This window comes from Notamacropus eugenii, chromosome 7 (assembly GCF_028372415.1).
Source record: "Notamacropus eugenii isolate mMacEug1 chromosome 7, mMacEug1.pri_v2, whole genome shotgun sequence".
NCBI classification, from domain to species: domain Eukaryota; kingdom Metazoa; phylum Chordata; class Mammalia; order Diprotodontia; family Macropodidae; genus Notamacropus; species Notamacropus eugenii.
The window spans coordinates 148,496,328-148,507,052 of NC_092878.1; the positions used below are offsets into that span (position 1 = coordinate 148,496,328).

A 10,725-nucleotide genomic window follows, 5' to 3' on the forward strand; every position below is an offset into this window, starting at 1 on the left:
GGAAATAAGTATAAATGTGTTGGAATAGTGGATAATATTCAAACAGCAGATGAAAAATATGTATATTAAGAACTGATAAGGTCAACTGATTCACCTGCTACCCTTCAGAAATTTTTTTACTCACAAAATAAACAGATCAAGTATATTAAAAATGACCTACCAAGAACAATGAGCCCTGGAAGCCACAAGCACCTGTGGGATAGAAACAAAACAAAGAATTAAAAAGTGTATATTATATAGCACAGATATAGCATCAGCACAGCATACAGAGAATTAACGAGTTTGACAGGAAACTCTTTCCCCTGGAGCCATGCCTTCTTACTACCTTGGACTTCCACACATCTTGACCCTTACAACAATGCCATTAAAATTCACTTTTCACATTTTTCAACAAGTTCATTTATAATGGCACGCTATAAATACACTATAAAATTTCCTCTGTGTTAATTCAGAAAGGCTGCCAAGACTCCAGCTCCCAATTTACCTTGCCAGCTTCATGTTATACACAAGAACACTCCTCTGGAAACCAAAGATTTAATAGACTCTCCATCCCCTAAATGTATCATGTGCTTTCCCCACCCTGGTACCTTTACTAAGGCCATTCCCATAGCCTAAAATGGTCTCCCCTTCCTCAGCTCAAGTATGATCCCCCATCTCCATCCCCCAATAACCAGCCACTGAAATTCTTCTTTAAAGTCAATCATTTGTTGTTGATTCTTATATCATTTCAATATTCTCCATGCATGCCTTATCTCTATAACTATAAAATATGCATCTTGAGAGCAGGGACCATATCATATAAGAATATAAGTGGCACAACCTGGAATCAGAAAGATCTAAATTCAAATCCTGTCTCAGATGAGCTGTGTGACCCTGTGCAAGACAGTTCATCTCTCTCTGCCTCAGTTGCCTCATCTGTAAAATGTGGAGCATCTACCCCCCAGCGTGATTGTGAGTATAAAATGAGATAAGATTTGTAAAACACTTAGCAAACCTCAAAGCTTCACCATCATCATCAAGATTTACTTCTTGGTGTCCCCCCACAGTGCCTACTAAAGAGCCTTACACTTCAAAAATATTTTAAATACAGTTTACGGATGTCTTTTGTCTTCACATCATAGTCATTTCCCATTCACCTGCCTCTCAGATTTAACCCTCCCTTGTGACAAAGAACAACAATTAAACAAAATCATCCCAGCTGAGCATGGGATTATGCCCATAATTCCAGCTCCTAGAGAGGCTCAGGCTGGCAGATCTCTTGAGCACAGGAGTTCTGAGCTGCATGTGGGCTCTGCCAATTGGGTATCTGCACTTAGTTTGGCATCAATGGAGTGACTCCTAGGAGAGAGGTTGACTAAGGAAGGGCAAATGGGCTCAGCTCAGAAACTGAGTTAGTCAGAGCCCCCATGCCAATCAGGAGGGAGATTAGGCAGATGAAGAAATCAAGACTTAGTGAGTAACTTGCCTGAGCCCTCCCCCCACAGACCCTAAAAGACAGAGCTGGGGTGCAAACCTAAATCTTCTGGGATTTAGAAATTCAATGCATTCTCCACTAGGTCAAATTGCCTCCACAGCACAAAAAGAAATCCATTACGTACATTCAACTCATACCAGAACAGGTTTTACCTTTGGATAAATAAAGTGAGAAGAGAGGGTTATCTCTTGAACAGGTAAAAGAATGTAAATGTTTTCAGAAGAAATAATCACTCATGTTCATACATTTTCCTGGCACATTCGCACCAGCCTCCTAATTGCTCTCCCCTCTCCAATCCCATCCCCACAGAGCCACTAAACTAAGATTTCCAAAGCACAGATCTGACCAGATCATCCTCCTGGCTTCAGAATTTCCAGTGATTCCGTACTGTCCTTAAGATAAAATATAAACTCCTATGTTTGGCATTTAAAGCCCTCCACAATATGGCTCCAACCTACTTCTCCAAGCTTTACCCATCACTCTCCTTCCTAACTCTCTATATTCCAAAGAAAGTGGCCAACTTGTCATTCCCTCTATGGAAGATAGCAACTCCCAAATCTCAGTGCCTTTGCAGAGATTAACCCCCATGTATGGAATGAACTTTCTTCTCACCTCCATCTCTTAGAATACTTAGCCCAGGGGTGGGGAACCGATAGCCTTGAGTCCACATGTAGCCCTCTAGGTCCTCAAGTGTGGCCTTTTGACTGAACCCAAACTTCATAGAAGAAATCCCCTTAATAAAGAGATTTGTTCTACAAAACTTGGACTCAGTCAAAAGGCTGCACCCAAGGACCTAGAAGGTCACATGTGGCCTCGTAGCTGCAGGTTTCCCACCTCTGAGCCTAGCCTCTTCCAATGCTCAGCTCAAATACCACCTCCTACAAGAAGTCTATCCTTATTTATCCCCCCTCCCCCACCATTTGTTAGCACCTTCTTTGCATCCCTAGCACTTAGCACAATGTCTGGCACATGACAGACGGTGAATCAAATGCTTCTTGAGTGAAGGAGTGACTGTCACTACTCCCCTTATCCTCCCTGGGGAGGCAAATGAGGAGATAAACACACAATACTTACTTATCTATGTACATCTGCTTCATTTCCCCTTCCCCACCCTACAAGAGAATGGGAGCTCTTTGAGGACATGAATTGTTCTATTTTCATCTTTCTTTTCTTAGCAGCCATTACAGTGATAGGCCACAGTACATGCTTGATAAATGCTCACTGAACAATGTCTAAAACCTAATTTCTCCTCCCTGGATAAGTCTGTCAGTATGTTACCTAAATCACATAAAGCATTTATCATGATTCAAATCAAGATTCAGGGCAAAAAGAAACCTCTCCCTGCATAGTTTCTAACTTGTTAACATAAAGAATCTACTGGAGCTCGATCAAAAGGCTTGTGGGTGGGGAAAGGAGACTGTCTTCCCAGCATTCCATAAGCTTAGAAGGGACTCTCAGACCTAAAGTGAAAACTTATTAATGAGCATGCCTTTGACCCTGACCTTGGAAAGGGCCTGTAGATAGAAGCCAAGAATGAGATGGGAAGGATAACACTACCTGACCTTGGTAGGTGGGGAGAGAATGATGGCAGAGCCCAAATAGCATCCTAGGGGACCCTACATGCTGACTTCTGCCACTGTGGGTTTTGCATAGCATCACCAATCACCGCAGCTTCCCAGTGACAGAGGAGAGCCATAAAAAAACATGGATGTATTCCAAGAACCATAGGAGATGATGGAAGGGGATTGGTGACACCCCTGGAGACTCATCCTTGTGAGTGAAGATCTTTCTATCACCTCTTTCATTGGCCCCATTTACTCTCCTATTTCACTTTTTCGCTAATAGAAGTCTTGAGAATGACTTCAGTGCCTTTTAAGAAAAAAAAAATAGCCTACCCTGCATGGAGATGAGGGGTTAGAACATTTCTCTCACCATATTCTGTTAATTCCTACCTGTGTGAAGTCATGGTCCACCAGCCAAGTATCACAACATGCCTGGAGTTCCTCATGGCTATTTTGGACTCAAGACTCTATTGACTCTGGGGGCTAAATAGCCACTGACAACAGTTTTTGGTCACCCAAATCCTAAATAGCCATGAGGAACTCCAGGCATGTTTTGATATGTGGCTGGTGGACCATGATGGGCATCTCAAACCATGAAAATTCTTTCAGCTTGATCAACTCTGAGATGTCCTTGTTACCTATCCTTACTGAATATTCTCCTGCTATGGCTAAGTAAATCTCCTTTTGTTACTGTTAAATGACCTAGAAGTGTCTCATTTTGTTTTAATATCAAAACTAAACTACCAGAGCACTGACCTGAGACAAGTTCAGCACAGAACACAGAGGCAAGATTCAAATTCAGACTCTAACTTCAAGTCTGACACTCTTTCCACTAGTTCATGTTGCTTCTCAATGGCACATCAAAAATCACATGAGGAATAGTCAATCCCAGACTAGAATCTCAGTTAGCACTGATTCTTCATCTAATGCTATCTCCTTGGTGTCAACTGGTCATGCTTTTAATTCAACAATTCTGAAACTTTGGGTCCCAGGACTCCCTTACACTCTTAAAAATTATTGAGGATCTCCACCCACAAAGAGCTTTTGCTTGTATGGGTTATATCTACCAATATTTACCATCCTGGAAATTTAAATGTCATAATATTATAATGAAAATGGCTTTGACCTCATGGACCCCTTAAAAAGGTCTCAAGGACTTCAAAGAGTCCTCAGACCATGATTTGAGAGCTGCTACCTAGCCTAAGAGCCACAGGAATCTACAGAAAACCATCTCTCCTTCCTTTTGCTTTAGGGCAAAGACTCAGAAGGATATGGTTCTCCTGTTATTCAGGCAAATCAGGTTTACAGTAGAATCCTACTTGTTCGATATCATTAATTGTTCAAATCCTAATACAAAATTAGTTTAATCATCTAGGGTAATGTAGAAGGACACTGAAAGTATTTGCTTTTAGAAATCCACTTTTCTTTAAAATGAAAATAAAATTCAGAAGGAGAAAGTTGCAATTACCTATAAATTTCAGTAGAAGGATTAGTGTGGTTTTTATGCTGCAATTAACCTTAATGAAATAGAATACAGTTGGGTATCACCATAAACTATGACACTGTCCATTTTAAAGTAGCCCACAGGACTATTTGTAAAACTTGAGAAAGCTTTTAATTCTATATTTAATTTTGATATTTTTAAATTCTTATTCTTAACCTTGCTCTTGTGGGGCTTAAGAGGGCAGGGAGGAAGAGAGATTTAAGGTAGGAATTTGGTGGTTGGTTTTTTAAAGAAAATGGTGGAAAGATATGGAAATTGACAGCAGCTGTTAAAGAATTGTTGACTAACTGCACCCAGTTACCCTTAAGTATCCTAAGATTTGGTCTTGAAACTCTAGATACCACTGTGTCCAACCAACAGGAAATGTGAAAAATATTCTGAAGGCAAGGGGCAGTGATAAGAATTTGTTTTGTTTTGGTGTAAGTAATTAGGGTTAAGTGATTTGCCCAAGGTCGCACAGCTAGTAAGTGCCCAATGTCAAATTTGAACTCAGGTTCTCCTGACTCCTGGCTGGGTTCTCTATCCACTGTCCCACCTAACTGCCCCCATAAGAATTTAATCGGTTCTGCTCAGTATTACGAGGGATTAGACTTTCTCTCCCTTGGCCCTATAGAGCAAAAGACTCCATAGGACCAATAAGTGAAAGTTACAAGGAAGAATTCAATTCAATATAAGAAAAATATTCTAATAATCAATACTAGCTTATTTGCACCTTCCAACAACTCTGTAACACAGGTGCCACTATTAGACACATTTTACAGTAGAAGGAAACAAACTCAAAGTAGTGATTTTTCTCAGGGTCACAAAATGACCTCCCCTGGTAGGTAGTGAGATGATCTTCCTATCACTGCAGATCTTTGAGTGGAGGTTGATGTTGCCAATGTCACGCTCTAGAATTCAGGGGTGGGGAAGCTTCAGCCTCAAGGCCACATGTGACCCTGAAGTCCTCAAGTGCAGCCCTTAGACTGAATACAAACTTCACACAGCAAATTTTGTGAAGTTTGGATTCAGTTGAGGACCTCAAGGCTGCAGGTTTCCCACCCCCACTCTAGATTCTTGTTTCAGACAGAGGTGATACTGATTTCCAAGCTCCTTACACCTTTGTAATTCTATCATTCTATGTATTTCAGCTGAGTTTATTCCTAGCATTCATTTTCTCTCCAGGTAGAATAGGTTTCCAAAGAATCTTGTAGAAGAGAAATATAATTGTAGAGGATCTCAAATTCTGATCAAACCTGAAAAGATTGTGTCTACACAAAATATACACACCCTAGGTGATGTTGTTGGACTGGGGTTTTATAGGGTCCTTATGGGGCAAAGAGCATTCAACTTCTACCCATAGCGTATTATCAGATATTCATTGGTAATGAATTGCCAGGTGTCTACTTCCTCTTTGTTTCTTGTAGACTTGAGTTTCTTCTGTTAATTCCTATAAAAAATAGAAATCTTTCAAGGTTTTCTAAGACTTTGAATTTATTTTTAAGTGGGGAGGATATAAGAACTGGTTACAGTATTTTAAAGGCAAAGTCAAGGAATAATCTCTCTTCAGGTGGGAATTTAGGGATATAGAGCTAAAATTCTGTTTCCATATGATTTAGGACCACCTCCTGTGCCTAACATAATGCCTGTGTGAGGTTGACACTTAATCTGTTCTTGTGACTAGTCATCAAGTTAAAAATTGCCTTAGTAGATCCACATGTATAAAAATATTGATAGCAGCTCCTTTTGTGGTGGCCAAGAATTGGAAAATGAGGAGATGATCAACAGCTGGGGAATGGTTGAACAAGTTACGGTATATGAATATAATGGAATACTATTGGGCTATAAGAAATGATGAGCAGGCAGACTTCAAAAAAACCTGGAAAGATTTGAATGAATTGATGCTGAGTGAAGTTAGCAGGACCAGGAGAACATTGTACAGAGTAACAACATAGTAACATTGTGCAATGACTGACTTTGATAGACTTATCTCTTAGCAGTGTAAGGGTCCAAGACAACTCAGAAGGACTCATGATGGAAAATCCTGTCCATATCCAGAAAAAGAACTATACAGTCTGAATGCAGACTGAAGCATATTATTTGCTGTTTTGTTTTCTTATTTTGTTTATTTCTTGTTTCTCATGGTTTCTCTCATTGGTTCTAATTCTTCTTTACAACATGACAAACTGAAAATAGGTTCAATATGAATGTATATGTAGAGCCCATATCAAATGACATGCCATCTTGGGTGGGGGGAGGGGAAAGATGGGGAGAAAATTTGGGACTCAAAATCTTATGGAAGTGAATGTTGAAAACTAAAAACAATTTTTTTAAAATTTCCTTAGGGATAAAAAATGGTCATCTTCCCTTTTGAAAAAAAGAACATTAAACTTAAAGACTTTAAAATTTAGCTTTAAATAGATTTCTACAACTTATTGCCATGCAATTCTACATAAGTCATTTCTCTCTGTGCCTCACTTTCCTTGTCTGTATGATGCATGATACATCCCACATCTTTGCTAATAATAACAATAGCTACCATTTATATAGTGCTTACTACGTGCAGGCAATGGTGCCTCATTTGACCTCATAACCATCCTGGGAGGTAGGTGCTATTATTATATCACTGTAGCCAAAAAAGAAAAAAAAAAACAGCTGACAGCAGAAGACTTACAGATGGAAACCACCTTGGAGATCAATTAGTCCAACCCCATCATTTTGCAGTTAATTAAGAACAACCGTTCACCCCTCTAGAAACCTTCCAAGGTTTTCAAAGCACTCACCTACCTCATAATAGCCTTGAAAGGTACTTAGCACAAATATGACTAGCTCCATTTTACAGATGAGGAAACAATGGAAGTGTCTACAGAAAGTGTCTGAGTCTGGTGTTCAGACTAGTAGTCAGTCAGTCAACAAACATTCATTAAAAACATATTATTTACCAGGCTCTGTGCTAAGCTTTGGGGATGGATGCACAGACAGGCAAAAAATAATTCCTTCCCTCAGAGAGCTCACAATCTAATGGGAGAAGATAACATACAAACAGCAAGTATATACAGAATAAATTGGAAACAAACAATAGAAGACACTAGAATTTTCTTCTTTGGGGGGAGCAATAGGGGTTAAGTGACTTGCTCAGGGTCACACAGCTGTACTAAGTGTCTGAGGTCTCATTCGAACTCAGATCCTCCAGACTCCTGAGCTGGTGACCAATTCACTGGGCCTCCTAGCTACCCCCTAGAAGGCACTAGAATTAAGGGAGATTAGCAAAGGTTTCGTGTAGAAGGTAGAATTTTCACTGGGACTTGAAGGAAACCAGGAGACTGAGATGAGGAGGGAGAGTATTTCTGGCGCGGGGTCCAATGACCAAAGGTTCAAAGATATCTTCCTGTGTTTAATTCTACATCTAAGTTGTCCCTAAGAGTCAAAACCAAAATTAAATTTTGTTCCCAGTATCTTTTGTAATTACATTTTCATCTTTAGAGATCATTCACTGCCATAGCAAATGCCCCGGCTCAACCGCTGGAAGTTTAAGTGAATCAATTTCATCCCCTCCAAACACGGAAAAGCCATTTCTTCAGGGAAAAGCAAGAAACTAATGGAAGCCTCCATCTAATAAGTAAGGGCCTCAGGGTGGTAAAAACACAAGCAGTATTTGCATTCCAGAGGCATATCTCTTAAACTAGGGCTTGGGGGCTGGGGAGGGAACAGGAGTTTCCTTGGGAAAGAGAACCCAGGTTGGTAAAAGGCTGGTGCTTCCGCGTACCCTTTCATCAAGAAATGACTTTCTAGACTGAAAGGCTGTGTCTAAAAAAACAGGTCTCGGAATGATTTCTCTTCCTTCAAAGTACTGGACTGTTTTGGTAATCACTGTTAGAATGTAAAAGCTTCGGGAGAGCAGATACAATCATATATATCCAGTACTTAGCAAATAATAAACGTTTAATGACACATTTCCCATGGTCGCAAAAGGCTTAATTAATTCACTTCTCCTGGCCATCAGTTTCTTCATCTGTAAAATGGGGGTGAGGTAATGTTGGACTAGGGGTCACATCCACCAGGAACCAACTCCTCTTAGTCACTGAGTACTCTCCCTTGGTTATTGATTGGAGCTGGGTAATGAATGACCTAAATGAAAGCTTGCAGAATGACTCGCCAAGTAAGCAAGAAGAACACAAACACTTAGTTCTCCATGGCCACTTGAATGTTTGTGATTCTTTTTAACTAAGAGGACGGGAATTCTGCCCGACTCCCCTCGTCCCTCTCCACTTCGTCCCTGCAGCCTGCCTCTCTCAAGGCTGCTAACTTCCATCCTCCAACCCTGTGGCCTTTCTCCAAGGGACTGTTCCTTTCCCCCAGACCGGCTTAGGGGGCTCCGCTCAAGAGCCCAGGAAGGGAGCTTTACTCCGGACCCCTGGTTTCCCCTGCAGACCAAATCCTGGACAGCCTGCCTCTGGGATTGCCCCGGCTCCACCTGCTCGGGTTAGCCCCGCTCAGAGGCACAGGCAGGTGAATTCCCCTCCCGCCCGCAGCAGAATGAATAATGAATGGGAAGCCCGAGAGCTAAGGAATTCAGCCAGCCGCTCCCATCCCCCTCTCCCAAGTGCACGCACTCCCCGAGCTCGGAGAAGCCGGTTTGGCTAAGTTTCTGCCGGTCGACCACCCCACCGACCAGCCCTCCTTACCCCTCCTCTCTCCCCCGCCTCAGTCTTTATTTCTCTGGCCGAGAGTGGAATGCTGTGGATATCTCAGGGACCACCGCCCGCGCGGGGCCAGGCTCTCCCTCCCTCCCATCACTGCCACCCGAGGCTGGAAATCAGCCGCGCCTGCTAGACACCCCCAGGCTAGAGGGGAAGGGGATCTAAGTCGACTCGAACCCACCCGGGCCGCAGGAACAGAGCTGTTCCGCCAACCTGCCCCTGGGCAGTTTTTAAGATTTTTTTCTAATTGTTCTGGACCGGCGCCCAAACTCTAGGAGAAAGGGAAACCTGGTATCTATCTACTTAATGGGTGGAATGTGTGCAAGCGCTCGTCGGTCAACTCTACGCGCATTTAACAGGCACGCATTATGCGCCTTCGAGTTATCAGGTACAGAGCCAGGTGCGAAAGACACCCAGACAAAAGTGAAAGTGTCCCTGCCGATCTCTGGGGGCTTCCATTACGGGTAGTGCAGTTTGGGGGATCCCTTTTTCATCACCGGTGTGACCATTTCACAGGAGCCCCCAACCCCTTTCCCCATTCCCAAGCTCCCCTCTAGGGGAGGAGGGAAGATACCCAATCACTGAGCGACCTCCCCACCGGCCCAAAACGCACGCGGGGCTTTTTTCGGGGAGCGTGAGGAGAATGCAAAAGCAGCCGGGAAGGGTATTTCAGTGCAGGGGAGCTCCCTCCAGGCCCACCTCCACCCCTCCGCAAAAGCACCCACGCCCTTCGCCCACCCCGACCTCTTTCAACTCCTTCGGGGCAGCTCTGGCTGGGGAGCCCCCCCGGACTCACCTCCGGAGCGCATGGGAGGCAGGGGGGTGAATTCTGCCAAGGCGAACGAAACGCCGAGCCACACTCGCAGGTACTCCATGGCCAGGGCGGCCGGAGCCCGCGCTGACGCCGGGCAGGAAGGGAGAGGCAGCTGGGGGGCGCCGAGCCCTTCGGGGTGCAGGCAGCCGAGCTGCTCCGAGGAGCCGGCGATGGCCGCAGCCTCACTGGGACGCGGGGAGCCGGGCTGGAAGGAGACAGGCTGCCATGGATCTGAGAGCCCGGGAGAGCCTCCCGCTCTGCCCCGGCTGGCGATGGGGATGCCCCGGCTCCGCTGTGGGCTAGCTTTTGAAACTTCGCTTGACACCCTACGTGGGCACTACGTAGAGCGAGCCAGGAAGGGGGAAGAGAGGGAGGCGGCGCGGGGGCGGCAGCCCAGCGGGCTGGAGAGCTCGGGGCTCGGGGGAGAAGCGGCTTGCCACCGGGGCTCGCGGCAAACTTTGTCGGGCAGCTGCGGGCGGCTCCCACCACCGCCTGCCGCCGCCGCCGGCTCCCGGGCTCCTGGAGAACCTGGGGGAGGTGCTGCTGGCTAGCTCCGGGGAGCCCCCTCCCACGCGCGCGTGCGTGCGCTCCCACACTCACGCGCACACCCTCTCCAAGCTGGCACCCCAGCCTTGCCCCAGCTGGACGTGCCCGACCGGGGCTGGCGCGGCGCGATCTGCTTGCCCACCGCC

At 44.6% G+C, this 10,725-nt stretch overlaps 1 protein-coding gene across 3 annotated transcripts in view; it reads right to left on the reverse strand.

The window, feature by feature from the left end:
• The window catches only part of FRAS1 (Fraser extracellular matrix complex subunit 1), a 469,972-nt gene extending 459,640 nt beyond the window's left edge, over nucleotides 1-10,332 (reverse strand). For all 3 annotated transcript variants that reach the window (XM_072623600.1, XM_072623599.1, XM_072623598.1), the window contains exons 1-2: nucleotides 10,016-10,332; nucleotides 161-192 (exon numbers count right to left, since the gene is read on the reverse strand). In XM_072623600.1, the coding sequence (XP_072479701.1) occupies nucleotides 161-192; nucleotides 10,016-10,094 (111 nt within the window). In that variant the 5' untranslated portion in view covers nucleotides 10,095-10,332. The remainder of the gene's footprint in view (nucleotides 1-160; nucleotides 193-10,015) is intronic.
• Nucleotides 10,333-10,725: the final 393 nt, after the last annotated feature.